At 37.8% G+C, this 18083-nt stretch overlaps 1 protein-coding gene across 7 annotated transcripts in view; it reads right to left on the bottom strand.

Moving 5' to 3' along the window:
• Nucleotides 1-284: 284 nt before the first annotated feature.
• ADD1 (adducin 1) overlaps nt 285-18083 on the bottom strand; it is a 66151-nt gene continuing 48352 nt past the window's right edge. For 2 of the 7 annotated variants that reach the window (XM_074904413.1, XM_074904414.1), the window contains exons 11-15: nt 17990-18083; nt 15924-16013; nt 8931-9087; nt 6837-6932; nt 6048-6082 (exon numbers count right to left, since the gene is read on the bottom strand). The exon at nt 17990-18083 is cut by the window's right edge and continues 8 nt beyond it. In XM_074904413.1, coding sequence (XP_074760514.1) covers nt 6048-6082; nt 6837-6932; nt 8931-9087; nt 15924-16013; nt 17990-18083 — 472 coding nt within the window. Of the gene's footprint in view, nt 2822-6047; nt 6083-6836; nt 6933-8930; nt 9088-14985; nt 15079-15923; nt 16014-17989 lie in introns of those variants that run through there. The other 5 variants (XM_074904408.1, XM_074904411.1, XM_074904412.1 and 2 more) reach the window with 5 other exon arrangements.

Raw genomic sequence — 18083 nt, 5'->3', positions numbered from 1 at the left:
TACACCCCTCTGCACCAAACACAGGGCTTCAGTGAAGCCGAAGCAGGGTCCTCAGCTCCACCTGAGGTGCAAAAGCCTCCTGCCGGGAGCCAACCTCCGGCACTCACTGTCCTGGCTCCCAGGCGGGGTGGGGGGAGGTTCTGCCTCCAGCCCAGCTGGGGAAAGGAAGCCCTGCAGTAGCTGATTGAGTCACAACTGCTTTTATGCATCTCAGAAAATACTCCACACATTAATCATTAAAAGAAAATGGAGCAAATTAAATTCAACAGGAAACAGCATCAATCTGTACAAGAGCAGAAGACTTCTTTATTTTTTTAAAGAGTTTTATTTGTGAGTAGAACTTAATGATACAAGAAAGAAAGAAAAATACAGGACTTTATTCTGCCCCAAAGTGTGTAACCATACCATACGTGACTACATTTCATATCGTAATACAAAGAATTAAAAGAACAAACTACAAAATTAGAAATTAAGAGTCATTGCATATGTGGTCAAGATAGATGGAGGGACTCCATTAAAGAACTGAAACATATAGCAATTAGTCATTGAATTACGACCCTGCAATAAAACACAATTTAGCAAAATAAGTATTGTATGCTTCCTAGTGTACAGAGACATACAAGGTTAATACAAGCTGAAAGCCATTCGTGCCATGCAGTCCTGACTAACATCGCTGTTCAGGGGCTCTCCCGCACGGTGCTTCGCTGCTGCTCTGGGCCACCCCCCCTCTACCCCTTCCACAACAGGTGACCTCACATTTCTCACCGTACCAATTCCTACCTCGAAACTCTTCTCTCATCTGAAGCTTTACAGCTCTAATTCCCCTTTCAGCTGTTTCCCCTTCGCTGCCAGAAACCAGCCCGAGGTACCAGCACCTCCCAGCCTAACGTAGGCCTCTTTCAGCTGTAGCTGTGTCCAACCGCTCAGCCCACCTCTCCCCTTTGATGCTTTCTGCTGCATGAATGTAAGGCGTTAGTTTTCTATTTTACCAATTGCAATGTTTAATATGTCCTAAAAGGTTACATCCGTATTCTGTGTTGTTACAGACACTGTGAGTCAGCGTGTTTCCCTCTCCCACGCAGGGGTGTCAATGGTGTCTGCTGCTGAAACCAGAAATGGCTGCCAGCCTTCCCTGCTTCTGGCTGGGGTCTGGAGAATTCCTGCAAGCTTTACCTGTCTGATCTTAAACTACTTTTACAATTAAGTGATAGACAAAAGCATGGCAATAACTGCAAAATAGTGAAATCAGTGGTCAAAGTGATTTTCTTTACCATGCTACATATTAAACAAACATTTATAGCAAACGGTGAAAATACATCTCTAAGGGTACTTGGGATTTCTGTACTTCACTGCTGGCAACAAAGAAAAAAAATCATTAAAGAAATGCCAGTTTTTTGTAAGGGAAAATAATTAGTATTAAACAAGGTTAAATATTCAGTGTAATGCATTTACATTTTTATCATGGGAAGGAACAAACACAAAAGGCTGCAAATAGGGTTTACACGCAGCAGGTCTGCATGTGCACCCAAGGGATTTTTAAGAGGGCAAAAAACCCCTGTGCTAAGGCCCAAAATACAACTGCCCATGCTTCACACCACCAGCTGAAAAACTTCCAAAATGCTTTTAATACTGTTACTTTTTAATCTTTTCTAACAGCCAAATTACCATATGACTGATTCTTAGGGAGGCAAGATTGAAAGACAATTTCCCTTAGACTCTATTCACCAGAAATAAGATTGGGCTCTTTCAATGCACAACATGAGCGGAACACACCACAGTTATTTTAGTCCTAGACATCAAAGATGATTTCATGTGCCAGTTATAAAACAAAGTAAAAAACACCTTCATTTTGTGACAACAGTCAGAGGGGAGAATGAGAGGAAGGAATGGATAGCCTCAAAGCTTGATTAGGACATGGTCTGTGATCACAAGCTTGCAGAAGTTTACATGTCAGTTCAAGAATACATCCCCCTTGAAAACACCACTGCAAAAGCATCCTAAAAGTCAATATTTAAGAAGAAATTTACTTGTAACTTGGAACAGACTATTGGAAAATAATGCTTCTCATGGTAAGCAATATGTCTTTTATTTTTAATCATTAACATTTTTTTATTCGTTTGTAAAGCAGTGCAGGCTTTAGGTTTTAAAAAGTGATTCAATGCCTTCCTCATGGAAGTCATTTATGTTTAATTACAAATTAGGGATCAGATCTGTGGTAGCTGCTGAAAACACAGGATTAGCACCTTTTTGGACACTAGTTTCTGGTTCTAACCTTAAACAATCAAGCCATAACTTGGGGGGCTGGTTGGATAACTTGTTGCATTCATTTACATAAGAAGACAAAACACTCAGTACGATCTGGTACATTCTAGTGGTTAATGGATTTTAAAATATGACAGTGTTTCTGCAGTGTGTTTGGCCTTTAGGAGTCACTCTTCTTTTTGCTCTTCTTCAGGAAGGAAGGAGTGCGAAACTTCTTTTTCTTTTTCGATGGGGACTTCCCTGGAGATTCATCACTACCTGCATCAGCTGCTGTCCCCTCCTCAGCTGTTGGTGTTACTGGCTCTTCAGCAGGTTGAGACTGGGGTTCCTTATTTTCCACTGCAGGTGACTCCGTTTGGCTTTTGGGCACATCTTCATCACATCTCCCTTCCTCCTTTCCTAAGGGAGGGAAGCCGAGTGCTTCTGAAGGCTCATCAGGGGTGAGATCTGGGAGGGTTTGCTTGAAAGTTGCAGCATCACTGTCATCTTTGTAAGTCTGGTCCTGCTGTGTCTCTGGTGGATGGACAGACAGGGACACAGTTAGTTTACGTGAGTGTCCCTAGAACAGAGAAAGCCAAGCAAGTTGATGGTGAGCGCGCTCTATAAAAAAAACCCAATAGATTTACTTTGCGTAAAAGCCTTTGTAATAGGTCTGTTCTCCTTTGGCTTAGGGCACAGAGATAGAAATATGATATGCAAAAGTTCTGTTTGTTTTTCACCTTCTTGCCACAGAACAGATAAAGCTCAATTCCATCATGTGGGTTTAACCAGCAAGAAAGGGACTGTTCGGACTCTTCTCATGTTTTATTTGCAAGGACATGAGATTTTTGTACAGTGAGCAGGAATTAAACTTACTACAGTTTTCCTCGGCATTGAAAAGAGCATCATAAAATTCTGTATCTTGATTCTTCTTTCTTTTGGTGGGATAAAATGTATTGCTGGTTTGCAATGATCTGATACATGCAAATCCATTGATTTCTCAACAGTTGGCTTGCCAATTTTTAATCACAGTGCTTGGATTTTCATAATATTTTTCCACGAGATTTAACAGATGTTGCTTCAGAATATGATTTCCTATCACAAAGGCTTCACTACTTTTCCAAGATATGAGTATATATTATGGATTCCTTTAAGTCAAATCCATGTAGCTTTATCAAATTAAATTAATTCAGTGGGTTATGCAATACAGCTTTTTTTTTTTCCAAATTATAAAATGCATGTGACTTCTAACAGCAAAACTCACCCCTGTATAATAGAACATAAAAAAATCTAGTGATTTTAGGTCCAAAGTTGAACCACTACTGCCTCAATTGTAACACTTTCCTCACTCACCACTAAGCTTTAGAGATGTTCTGTTTAAAGCTCCACTTTGTGCATATACATTAACGACGAGCACTTTTGAAGTTCCCTGCAAAATTCATCACTGCACTATAGCAGAGAAGTATCTCATTAGTTGTGTCAAATACATCCCCACTGATGTTAGGTAAGGAGGAATTTAGAACAAAATCCAGGCCATCCATACTCATTGTAAGGCACAAAAGAAAGAAAACTATTTTTTCCCCCTTTTAAATTCTTGTTCATTTTCATTTGAAAGGACTGAAGGCTTTCACAAGAACTTACAGAAAATACTTGATACTTTCTCATTTTTCCTATGGAAAAGACAGTGAGCATTCTTTTTATTCCTGGCAGATGGGATTAATAATCCTCTAATATATTTTTGAGGGCTCTGTTCTGTGGATACCTGCTAGAAAACCAACATGTTTTGCCTGGAGCACCATGAACTTCTAAGAGGTTAAATAAACAAAACACACTAGTATTCAGTGCCAAACACTCAGAATGCACAAGTTAGCAGTTTAAAAGTTATAATGCAGGCAGGATTTAAAACAGTAAAAAAGAGAAAGCAATTATGTACATTACAAGCTGCCTCCTGAAGCTCCAGTTTAACCTGTATATGCATATGACACAAATTTATAAGAAGCACCACCTACAATTCTGCACTACACTCTTTATGGATTTCATTTTACTTTTGAGGAATTAAGTGAAAGCACTGCTGAGCTCTTCTCCCTGGTATCCAGTGACAGGACATGTGGGAATGGATCAAAGCTGCACCAGGGGAGGTTTAGACTGGACATTAGGAAGCATTTCTTTACTGAGAGGGTGATCAAACACTGGAATGGGCTTCCTAAATCCATGCTTTAACTTTTGGTCAGCTCTGAAGTGGTCGGGCAGTTGGACTAGATGATCAATATCAGTCCCTTCCAACTGAAAATATTATATTCTACTCATTAGCTGGCCCAGTTTTTAGAACAGACACCATATTAGATTGTCAGTCAGTTTTATCTTTTTTAAATGCATTTAAAAACAAGTTTTAAAGTTTTAAAAAAGGGATTAGAAATTCTTAAAATTAAATTATGCTGGAATCAAACAAATGTCTGTTTATCTCACTCACTAAGGGCAATATTTTACCAGAATTAGGGAGATTTACAAATTCCACATTCGATAAATCAAGCATACAATATGTAAACACCTTGCTATTCCACTTGATGGATTTCAGTAACGTAACTAGGAAGGTTTAAAAATGTATCTTGCTGCAAAGCCTATTTACAGTTTAAGAATGCAGCAATACCTCAGAATTTCTTAAGTTTTTTTAGAATAATCGTGTCTACATCCATGCTCTCTCCCTTTATATATACTGTGGCATAAGAGTTTCAAAAGTAACATTAATACTGGTGTGTATTTACAATTCATGTTATTTATGAAAATAACGGTTTATGCTTTTTTCAACACAAACGTGGACAAACATACAAACTAGACTGTAACTGTTAAACATAAAACAGTCTTCTGACTTCAGCTACACTTAAGTAGAAACAATATAAGGAAAAAAAAGTTGAGAAGCAGCTGTATAGAGAGAACACTGTCATTCAACAGAACTTCTGCCAAAGTTGTCATGGCGTGAACTTCCAGTTAATCTTGAAAATAAGCTTTGTATGTTTGTCCTGGAAAACTTACTGAACTAGAAGAGTTTGTGAAACACAGTTCTCAGTTAAAAAGAATTTTCGGGTTGGAGAACTTTATAGTAACATCACAGATGCCTACGATGTAGTTTGACTTTCATATTTATGACAAACACACTGACTTTTGGATATAACAGGACATACAAATGGAAGGGGCCAAACATCCTTATTACTTCAAGGTATAATCTGATGTAGCCCTGCAGATCTCGCTGAAACAGCTGTAGGAGTTGCTGCCACCAAGCACTTGCTGTTATTCCTTGGTTGGAATTCAGATTTCCCTACATCCGACATACATAACATAGGAGTAGTTCCATATCCACTTCTGTGCAGAAGCCTGCCAGGTAAGTTTAAATCAAGTCAGTGGTAACATTTCTGCACTGGAAGAGATTAGGAACTTTCCTGCATTTTATTACCAGGTCCAAGTTGAGTAGGCAGCAGAAACTTTTGGGGCAGAAACTCCCAGACCTGTTTCAGCTATACCTGAAAGACAACTTCAGACTATTCCTTTTTTCAACTGAGGAATTAGACACACAGATATGGAGACACATAATGTCACTTTTGCAGTCTCTTTCGAAGGGGGAGTGCATTTTAACGTAGGATCTTTAACTACCTAGAGCTGCATGAAATAAAGAACTAAAATCGGCATCTCAACTGAAAAAGCCTGCTTAAAAAAAAAAAAAAAAAGGCAAAATCAACAAAAAACCCTTAGTAAACAAAGATGCAAGAGTGAAGCAAAGCACATAAGCAGGTCAGAGTATGGAATGATACTTACTATGGTAACAGGTACTCTTTAGCATATCCATCTCCTGTTTGTAACGCAGCCACAAGAAGAAAAAAGCACAAGTAGAGAATCTATGCATTCATCACAGCCATTGTGTTAAGTTAGAAGAATGGTTGCAACCATTCTTATAGAAAACAGAATGAGATGAAGTAGTGAATGGAAGACTAACAGACAAGTGATATATATCCAATGTACAAGGTAAAGGAAACAAGACAAAAATTAGATTACACCTGTTCAAGATTGTTATTTTATCCTTTTTTGAGGAAATTGCAGACTGTACCAGCCCTGCTCTCATTTCAGTTAAAACTACTATATAAGGTGAGCAAATAATGATATTTAGATTCAAATTGAGTTGGAAAAAATATTTACTGAGGTGTAATCCAAGTACAATAATGTTTAAGAAATGTGCAATTGGTGAAGGAGATTTACCAAAGCATCTAAATTTGTGTCTGGTTCACCACCAGACACTATTTCATTTCAAAAGAGCAATTCTTTCTCACAGAAAAAGTACAAAAGGGTAAATCAGTTGAGAAACACCAAGAGATGACAAGGCAGTTCTGAAGAGATGAAAATTTTACATCAATGCACACTTCTTTATTATTGTAAACATAACGCCTATTACACTCATAGTTCAGTATAGTATATTTTAGGTAGTATAATAATAATAATATCCAAGGAATAATTTACCTTTATTAGATACTAGTTCATATATTTTCATGCGTCAGTCACTAATGATGCAGTTACTGGTTTCCCCTGGCCCCCAGATCAGAAGAACATACCTTCCTCTATTTTAATCGGCGTGCTGGGAGGAGTGCGCGCTGAGGTGTGGTCAGGGGGACTTCTCTCTTTCTGTTGCCTGCCATCTTCGGAAGGTTCTGCAGATGTAGACAAATAGAAATTAAAAAGGCAGACAAAACCTTTCAGCATGTGAGAAGACAAAAGTGTCCTTCTGCTCCATGCACATAAGATACAAATATATTTTTCCAAATCAAAATTCTGCCAGGATATTAAATAATACCAAAACAAGCAAAAGAAAATTAAGGTGATAGATTGATATTAACAAAACTGTTCCAAGTCACAGTTGTGCTCTGTGGTGGTTTTTGGGTTTTGTTTTCATAAGAGAACATGAATAATGTAATTGTTTATGAATCGGTTTATCATGCTGTTCTGAAGAAAATTTGTGAGGAAAAACCACAAGATATAAACAAAGGGGGGGGGGGGGAGGAAATGCTATCAGACCTACACAACATAACACTCTCTTGCTTGCTTTGTATTGCTGAAACTAAGAGTAAACAACATTGCATCCCAAAAGAAGAGAAGACTGCACAGATAATCAGAGAAACATGCAGTAATTAAATGATTCAAACCAGATCTGACAGCGGTTTGTGTATTTGTTATTAGTAAGGAGGGTCCCCCCCTTGCTGCCAGGCTTAAACCGCCCTAGATCCAAAGGCAAACATTAATGGAGTTCACCACATATCCAGAACAAGATTAAAACATTGCTCCATACAGTTCACCTACATAATTAAAAGTGAAATCAGTCCCACAGATGAGAGCCAACTGACAGAATCTCCAAACGGTGTAGATAAAGAGGTTGTTCCTTAGATCACAAGCACAACTGTACCATGTCAGTAATACCTGAGGCCTCAGCCAAAAGGTCAGGATTGGACCTTAACGCTTTGATCACTGCAGTGTGAAATTCCTTATGGGAGGACTTCTGCCCATCTGGCTCTTCTCGGTTAAGATGTGTGATGACTTGCTGCGTGGTCTGACAAGAAACCCATGCAGCAAACTGAGTGTTATCTAAAGATTTAGACAGTGATGATACGTCACGATCCTGCAAAGTCTTCGTATCTGTTCCTTGAAAGGTTTTTGATCTGCCTTTCAAATCCAGAGATTTTTGTTCTTGTTTTTGTTTTGTTTGATGGGCTGATTTCTAAGCAATGTACTCTGTTCCCCAGCTGGTGTCTGTCTCAGTAACACAGTCTCTCCATATTTTGATATCTTATCTAAGAAGGATGTAGCAATGTTACTGAGAGAATAAACGCATGCAGTCATACAGGTGTAACAGCAGAGTATCCCACCCGACATGGTCCAATACTTGGTGGAATGAACAAATACAATCTACAACTGCTCCTACATTGTGCAATCGAAAAGCAGAAGCAGGGAGCACACACTGCAAAGGAAACATCACCTCCGGTTCCTGCATCACTAATTCAAAACCTAACAGCAGATGAGCATAAGTATTATCCCCTAAAATTATACAGAAGTAAAACAGGAAAACCACATGAGATGCAGCAACGACCTCTTGTTACTGCACAATTCCCTCATAATTCTATGATAATTTAGAAACTCTGTTGTGATGGGCCATTTCCAAGTAGCAATCAAATGCTGTTCAGTATCTTCCCCATTCAACAGATTTCTCAATCCACAGTTTTCAGTGAAGTAGAAAACTGCAGTTTTGCTGCTAAAAAGCAGCACCATTCTCTCACCCTAGACTAGCACTAAGGGAAACAGAGCGGAACAATCTGAAATACTTCGCAGTACTGAAAAAATCTTCTGACTGAAGTTTCAAGCCTTCAACTTCCTAATAGCAGCAGTAACCGGCTGTGCTCAACACCTAGTTTGTCTACTAGGATAATATTTAAAGTAAGATCTGTGTATATTTTACAGAATACTCCATTAACACCCACATCGCACATTCCATTTCCAATATGCTTTTTACATTTCTAGTTCACACTGGAAAAACTGAAACACACAAAAGCTGAATAATGTGTCCACAGCCTTTGCAGGTAGCCCACCTTCCAATTAATAATAAACTTGCTGTTATAGTCTACTGCAGAAAAAAAAAAAAATCACACAGAGAAACCAACCTTCTGGTCCCTTCTGCTTTCTTTCTACTTCTTTGCGATACTCTTCCAGTTCTCGATCAGTGAGTTTATTGAAGGGATTTGGTCCTGTTGTGCTCACTATGACTTTCGGTTGATATTCTTTCTCAATTATTGCCTTCGATGCAGTCACCAGTTCTCCCTGACAAAAGAAAATTAAGATACATCTGCAATCGAGCAGTAACCTGCAGAACCCTGAAAAAGTGCAGAGGCTACAAAGCAACCAAAACCAAAACAAAAAGGTAATCTCAAAACTGCTGTATTTATTTTATTTTAGATTTAAAAAAATATATTGACAGATTATTTTATTTTTTTAAATTAATCAACAGCAGGTTAATATAAAGGAGAAAACAGGTCTCATTAATTACTCTTACAGACACATCAGTGTTTCCACCAGGTAATATCCACCATTAAGCAGGAAATCAAACAGCAGCCAAACAGTCTAGTTGAATTACACTTGGAAGTATCAAGTTTCTTTTTCTCCTCACAAAAGAAACAGGATACCAAGCCCAACTGCACAGCAATCTGGGCACAGAATACCTGTAGAAGTTCAGAGGACTCAGCTGAGACATTTTTGTTTGTGGTTTGATTTGGGGTTTTTTTGTTTTGTTGGTGGGGTTTTTTGCCTTTTTTTAGTTAAGGGAAAAGCCATTTCTAGTGGCTACTACATAACACCTAATAATAGATGTTATTGTAAAAAGCCATCTTGTATGCGTTCTGTGTACTCCAGATTAACAGTTTATTACAAACAATTTTTAAGTAATTAGTGAACTGTAGTCTTACACAAGTTAGCATAATTATATCTGTAACATCTGTCATACACGCCAGATAAAAAGTTATACAAATAAAACATTGGCAATTCTAAGCACAGTAAGCTCCAATGGACAAAAGCAGCTGCATCTGAGATTCTGTAAAGCTAAGGTTTTTAGTTTTCTTCACTAATCATATAGTAAAGCCCAAAGCCATTGGCTTTTCATTGTCTCGGCTATGGAAGATGCTTGCCTGGAGAGTCACAGTATCTTTCAAGTAACTTGGTTACACATTTGGTTTTTTCACTGAACATACAGAACTCTGCTGACACTAGGGTGGGAATGACTGATGTGTGGTCTGTGCCTCGTGTCACTGTGATACCCAAATTGTCTTCATTGTTGAGAAGAGGTTATTTGAATTCCATTACCAGTTAAGTATGGTTTATCGATTGGCCCAAGTCATCTTCATATTCAAATGTTACTTGTACCAATATTTGAAAGAAAGCATTAGAAAGTGCAGTTCAAAAGTAAACAGCACCTGAACAGAGACAAACATTCCATTCCATGTCCATACTTGACGGACAAGCCTGAGACCTTCACTGTAAAACTGAAGATGAAATTAGACAGAATACTGCTTTGGGTGCTAAGAGCTGCTGTGGACAAGGTGTCAGCACCAAAAAGGTGACAGACAAGAATGTCCAGATGGAATGAGGACAAGGGCAATTACATATTTCTGGAAGTCTCATGAGAGATTCTCCAGAAATCTGGTCTAGAGCAATCCAGGGAGGTAAGAACAGCTGGTTGTTAGAATCTGGGCTGCTCTTCAGGAAGCAGACACCAGCGGGAACTACTGAAAAACAAACAGGATAACAGCAAGTATCCACTGCAAGATCCTGAAAGGAACTGCAGGAGAGAAACCTCTCTAAACATTATAGATTGCCTCCGTTTCTCCATAACGTAAGAGGAACTCATCTCACATACAGAATGTCGGTAAAATGTCAAAAGCCTTTTCTGAATTATTTCCATTAAACCCCAGCTGTCCTAATACCAGAAAACCTCCAGTTTGATAGTCACAGCTTTTCTTACAGGATAAGAAAGCCACAAAGAAGCCACAAGAAAGCAGAAAAAAAAGCCACAAACACATCAACCTTTGTGCAAATTCTAATTGTTTTGTAGCAAACACCCTCAAAACTACAGATCTCAGCTTTCAGTGATGGCAGAAAACTGGTGTCCATGGCAATTTTATATTCCCCTCTGTCTCTGCCCACCCCTTCAAAGTAAATACCTAGTTTTAACTGAAACTCAGCAGTAAATAGCTGGGGTTTGTAAAGCCCTGATCTCAGGCAGAGTTTCTAGGATTATAAAATTCAACAGAGAACAAGACAGACAGCGCACAGTGGTATCCCTGGAATGTTTAAGAATCTTTGTATCCTGTCTGCAAGTTAAATCCAAAACGACTGAGTAGAACAACTTGCACCTGAAACAAAATTTTACTGAATGCCTATTGATTTAATAATGTCAAGCAGCTAGACACACAGTTTGCAGCAAGATGACTAGTGCACTGGCATTATGTATTCTTCTCCTTAAGAGAGTACCTTTGTTCACTACTGGGAATAAAAGCAGTGCATCAAGCTTATCACATTTACTAAATTAAAAAAAAACAAAACAACAAACAACAAAACCCAACAAACCAAAACCAAACACACACAAAAACCACACCCACAATCAATGCAAACAAGTATCTATACTAGGCTGAGTATCTTTGACCCAAGAGAAGTAACAGTGAAAAGATCAGAGCAATGACAGCAAGCAGATTATGTATTACAAAGAAAACGCACTTATGTTTTTTGGACTGTAAAAGCAGAAAAAAAAATCACATGAGAGACCATAAAGGCAAACCTTTGATCTAAAAGCTGTTCTCAGATTAACCATCTAGCTTTGCTCAGTATCCATAATATGGAAGCAGTTCAAAGACCACTATGAAAATAAGGGGTAGAAGGACTGATTCTATGGGGAAAATAAATTATAGTAGTATAGTAGTAAGTTCTGCAACATGATTACTCTAAAACATGTACAAAACAAAGAAGTAGAGATGCATTGCTTCACAGAATAAGCCACAGAGCAGCCTTCCAAGAATTCAAATAAAAATATACAACACAAAACGGAAAGAGTAACACAACGCAAAAAGAAAATTAGTATAAAGGACTAAAAACACAGTACAGAGTACATTTTAGATTGTTAAATATGACACTAAAACAGACAGACTGAAGAACCATCAACCTGTCCAGGCCATTCACAGATTCCTACAAACATCCAGAAAAACTGAACAAGAAAACTGGTCTGGAGTGGCTTCTAGTATTAGAGAGCCTGTAGAGAGGGAATAAATTCCTGTATAAGAGACTATTTCAACACAGGATGACATGCAAAAAAATAACGTTCTAGTGATTTACTCTGAATTATGCTGATACTAGTATTATTTTGATGATGATTCTAGTACAATTTTGATGATTCTTTGATTGCATGTGTAAACACCTGAATATCAACAGCATTTTCTCCACTGTAAGAAATAATGGATAGAGCACATTCATGAACATAATATATTTTCACTCCTGAGGATTTTGTAGGGGCATACTCTCCTACAAAGATCCAAAGGGAAAGTAATTTACAGCTAACAATACACAATACTTTAATACTAAGCTTGGACCTCACATATCCTACAAGGAAATTTTAGATTATCAAGTCATTTTGATAAAGCAAATCTTGCTTTCAGAGAAAAATTCAAAACTGCTATGAGGTGACCATCATTTAACAGGCAAGCACTTCATCTTGTTCTCAGGGATGGACATGAGCAAAACTGGCACCTTATACATACCAAATTTTCTCTCAGCCAGACAGTAGGTTTATAATAGTCTAAAATTAACAATTGCTCTTAACACAATACGGCATTATTGCAGTGCTTTTATCCAAAACCCCCAAGATTCTTAAAGTACTGTTCATGTAGAAGTCACCATTAAAACACAGTGCCACCCCTGGGGCAGAACTGAGAGGCTCTTCATGAAGAACAAAGCCATAGAATTTCCGTTCTAAAGGAAGAAACATGAAATGGGTCATTCCCCTTTTACTTAAAATTCTTGGAAATTCCTGTGAATTTTTTTTTTTTAAATCAGATTGCAGAACGGTCATTGGTAAGAATAACCAACCTTCCCTCTCATTCAGCCAAGACTGCAGCAGAAGCTTAGTTAGCCAAGTCTATGACATGAATAAAATTACATGATGCACAAGGAACTTGTGTTGCAACATGGCCAGGAGTTCTCAGAACATGGACAAAGCAAGTGACGAGGCAAAATGGAGTATTTACTACTGCAGCCATAGGCACAGAAGACTCAAAGCATTACATGCATACTGTACAGGATTTTTTTCATCCAAAATAGTGCGCATTAGTATTCTGTATAAATCTCAATGTTAACTGAAAACATAATACATTTTAAGTGTTACTGCAGTCAGATGGAACTTTTCATTTTAACAATGAGTGTCAAAGAATTTGTCAATTGAGAACTTGTAATTATTTGGGACCCAAAAGCCCTTGATGTACAGGTCTCCTCGAAGTTTCATTCAAAGTTTCATGTGAGGTTTATGTAGGCATCATAAGATTGCTGATCCTTCCTTTGTTTAACAATACATGACTGATTATTGGCATAATCTTTCTAAAAAATGTCGCTTGTGGGGTTTTTTTGTTATTTGTTTTGTTGTTTGTTTTTTTTACTTGTTGTTTATTTGTTTGTTTTGGGGTTTTTTTGTTGTCATTTCCCCCCTCCATTTATTAAGCATTCAGGTCACAATCCATATGAAGATAATAAAGATTATGAAAGAGGCCATTCCTAATGTAATTAACACTGTGATCTAATTTTATACAGTATTTCAGAGGAAATACCTTTGTGACACCACAAAAAGGAACACATAACACATCATTCGGACATCTAAACCCTAACATTATACTACTAAGCAAACCCATATAACCAACAGACCTTTTGTTGGCTCCTTGCCATCTACAAAAATGCATGTAAAATATTTTACTAGTTTTATAGAAAGAAGATGCCTTTATTCAAAAATAATACTTGAAAGATACCTTTCACATCACTGATAAATTAAACCACCTGTGTTGTGATTACTAATGGATAACTATCAAAAATCATTTTTCACTTTGACAGTACTATTAAACAGAGAATAAGAGACATGTACTGCCTGGAAGGCTTGGGCTTTGTTTTATTTTTCATCTTAAATCTGGAAATAACGTCTTCTTATTTTTCCTTTCAGAATATGGATAAAACAAGCTGTAATCTGAAAAACATCTTTATCAAATTCTCAGTATGTTACAACGATCTGTAATACAAACTGGCTCATTATACTACTAAGTGTTATAAATTCATGAGATCTGTAACAGTGATGTAATTCAAAGTATTCTGGTTTTTGATGGGAAAGCTATTCTGATAATGAGATATTAGGCATAACCTAAACCAAGATTAAAGAATCTTTTAGATAAAATACTGGAGCAGAAGACATACTGATGCTTATTGACACACTGAGCTTCCATGTTAGATCACCTCTAAGAGGCTCCTTCAAAACCTGGGAGAGAAAGACAGCTAAGGACAGATGGTTACCAATGTGCAAACCATTGTTCCTGTTTACTCAGCCTCAGAGGACTGCCCACCCCAACCATACAGGCATCTCTTGAATTTATTCTGTATTTAAAGTATATTACGTAAGCATGAATACATCTTTGAAAGCCAATCGATTCTGGGAGTTGAGTCATTACTCAGCAACTCCTGTAGATAACCACAGGAAGTTTTAAGAAAACAAGACTTCTAGCAATAGAGGATCAGAAGTTGACAGTGTTTGTCAGCATGACACTCTGAACATGTGGATATCTTCGGAATTACACTGATGTAATCAGGCTGAGATTAAGCTAATTCAAAATGGATCTCAAATTGGAGTAATTCAACACTAAGAGCATGCGCAAAGAAACCCACTATACACAGAACCTAATCGGCACCTTAACATCAAATGTGTTTCCTCACCAGCTTCTACAAAGAAAAAGATCAAAATCCTCAAAAGATACTTTAACATGGTAAAGTAACTGCTTGTATAGTTGCATATAAGTCATTTGGAGATCCATCTATTTTCTTCTTCTTTTCTAGCCAAATCATTAGCTAACAGAGGGAAGAGGTCAGGGTAAGGAAGAGGTAAAATGAAGGGTGAACAACAGCATTTAGAGCAGTATGACAGGGCAGTACCTTTCTAACAGACAGAGATTTAGCGGGACTAAAGGCCTGCTCTGTGAGATCGAGCCCTTCAATAGATTCCGTACAGTCTGAGAGGGGAGCATCCTGCAACAGTAAATTGAGTAAACAGAGCAAACCGAGCCCAGGCTTTAAAACATCACCCAAAAGCATTATGACGCTTGCTAAAAACATGCAAAGAAACAGTAACGGTAGATAAAATTGCAAATGACAATGAACTGACATGCACACAATATGACACTCAACATGAATAATGCTATGGACATGATAAGACTAGCCAAACTTTAAAAAGTACATCAGAAAATACTTATCTGGGGCAGTTAAAGCACTCGCATATATAGAGCTTTAAAGTCATTCAGCTACACAGTATAACTGTAAAGCTCCAATTCTTACTTTACTTTGAGCTATGATTCATCAAGTCTTCTAAATATCCAGATATACTGATTTTAAGTTTTACTGATGCATAATAGCTTTTTTCCAAACTGCTCTTCAAACAAAATATTACGAAGCATGATAAAACATACTTAACACACAACACTACTGCCCCATAGTGAGCCTGCTGTGCCCCGTATTAATACTCGAAGGTACATAAACTTGGAAAACAAACAAACAAAAAGTTGTCACAAAGCCCAACTAGTTTTGAACATGAATCTAACCCACATAAATAAGCCTTCTGAATTTCATGCATTACATTCAGCAAAAAAAGCCAAGAAGCATCCTCCACAGACATGCTTGGGCTACATGGCTGAAGCCTCTTAAATTTCTGACCCTGAGCACTCTCGCAAAGACAATGGTGTTACCTCTAAGACTTACCTTATAAACAGTTACTCTCTGCCAATTAAAGAATAATTTTATAGTGATATATTAGGTGTAAGCACAGGATATCACAGATTAACTTTAAGCTAATAGTTTTAGGCATTTTATACTCTCACCTGTACAAGACTCCTGTCCACAACCACCCCAGAGAGAACCTGTGATTGAGGGCCTGCAGTTTTAATATCTTGTAAATTCTGCTCTCGGATCTGTAAAGGAAAGCAGCAGAATAGAGCCACATGAACAACAGACAAAAGTGAACCACATTTTCTGATTTGAAAAAGGGGTGGGTGAACCTGCCAACAGGCTGCAACTAGTGTTGGTTGCTATAGCCCTACCCATCAAAAGCTGTGCTTATAAACACCACTTGAAGATATGTGCTCAGGTTCCTAGTTGCCTCCTCACATTTCTCAGAATTTAGTCTTTTAAGTACCACAGCAGGTACTGTCCTTTGCGTACAGAGCAGGCAACAGACAAGCCCAGTTTGTGAAGAAACAAGGAGAGAAAAGAAGCACAGAGCCCATATTTACATGTCTATTGTACCCTGCCAGTCATTTACAGGTTTCTGTCACTAGCCACTAATCACTGATACTGCACCACAGTATCATCTTCCTACAGAACTTACTGTAAAACACTGCACAACATTCAGTTTTTGCATCTAGTCAGGACCATATTCTCAAAAGGGTATATAAATATCTTCCTATACACTGCAGAGTACTCAAACACATTCCATTAGTTTAGTACTCAAACACATCCCTAGTAACTCCCAGTAATCCCCCAGTTCCCAACACAGAAGATAGGAATAGAAACTGGATCTTGAAATCTAGGTATTATCTATTTAAATTAGATATCTTACAGTGGTAAAGAATTCATACCAACTGACTCAAATTTATTTCTAAATTATGCTGGTTCTTGTTCCAAGATAAATGAAGAAAAGCATGCATCCAGAAAGACTTTACCACTAAAAAGGACATTCAATTATATAAAAATACATGCATACAAGTATACAAACACAAGGTATTATTAATACTTGGTATTTCAGGAAGTATGAAGATCCTGCATCACCTGTTCTTGTTTCTAGTTTACTACCCTTCTCATCATCAGGAAAGTAAAAAGTTTGAAGCTTTACTTCTCTCCTCTTAGTCGCTTCATTCAAGTTTTTAATAAAACAGTATTTGTGTTTCAGTCACCAATGAACTGCTTAGCAATTTCACCAGACTTCTCATTTCAGGTGATTATTATCTTACAGTGTTGAGTCAGGAAAAGCAAAAGCTCTGTCAACCTTATACAAATTATTTTAGAACAAATCAGTATTCCTGCTAGTACCCCTGCATAGAGATTTTCCTGTGTCATAAAGCTAACTCCCATGTTCCATACGGCCATCAGAAGTAGAACAAGTTAAATATTAACAAAATACCAGGGTATATTTTATACTTTAAAAGAAATACAGTGAAAAAATGACAATGCATCCAGTGCTTTCCTGTTGTTAAACTGGTGACAAGAAGATCTGAAATTCAAAGACTAGAAAATTAATTGCTACGTCATTTCAAAGAGATTAACATGCAGCCCCAAAAATTTCTGCAACAATCACAGTATAATAAAATATAAAATGGAGAGAGATCCACAGCTAGGTCACAATTTCAACTGGTGAAACCAAAACAGGAAAACAGATCACTAGTGTAAAACTATGATCTCAGGGAACCAAATTACTACCAGGTTTAACAGGTCACCCAGAGAAGCTGTGGCTGCCCCCTCCCTGGCAGTGCTCAAGGCCAGGTTGGACGGGGCTCTGAGCAACCTGGGCTAGTGGAAGGTGTCCCTGCCCATGGCAGGGGGTTGGAACTAGATGGTCTTTAAGGTCCCTTCCAGCCCAAACCATTCTAGGATTCTATGACAAACTCAGTGGTGGCTGTTTCAGAGGTAGCCAGCTACTGGTCTGACAGTAACAAAATGTAAGACAATAAAAAGTCTTCATATAGCTGAGAGCAATACCATTATTTTCCAAGATGACTTCAGAACATTTAGGACTTGTTTCCATATCTAGTTATAAAGGGGCAGGACAGTACCAGAGCTGTGTAATTGAACCCAAAAAATTTCACTATAGCAAAGAAAGTTATTTCATTAAAAGTGCACAACTTAATTGTTGTGATGACCAAGAAAAAATTATTTTACTGCTATTACAAACCTTGTTCCTCATTTCTTGGACCTCCTTTGGATTGGTGTTCAATGGAACAAACAGGTTAGGGACAGCAGAGGTGGCAGTTCTATGTCCATCCTCT

The sequence above is a fragment of the Athene noctua genome, chromosome 4, assembly GCF_965140245.1.
Source record: "Athene noctua chromosome 4, bAthNoc1.hap1.1, whole genome shotgun sequence".
Classification (NCBI taxonomy): Eukaryota; Metazoa; Chordata; class Aves; order Strigiformes; family Strigidae; genus Athene; species Athene noctua.
Note: the sequence above shows the minus strand (reverse complement) of the source record. Positions and strands in the feature narration are given on the sequence as shown.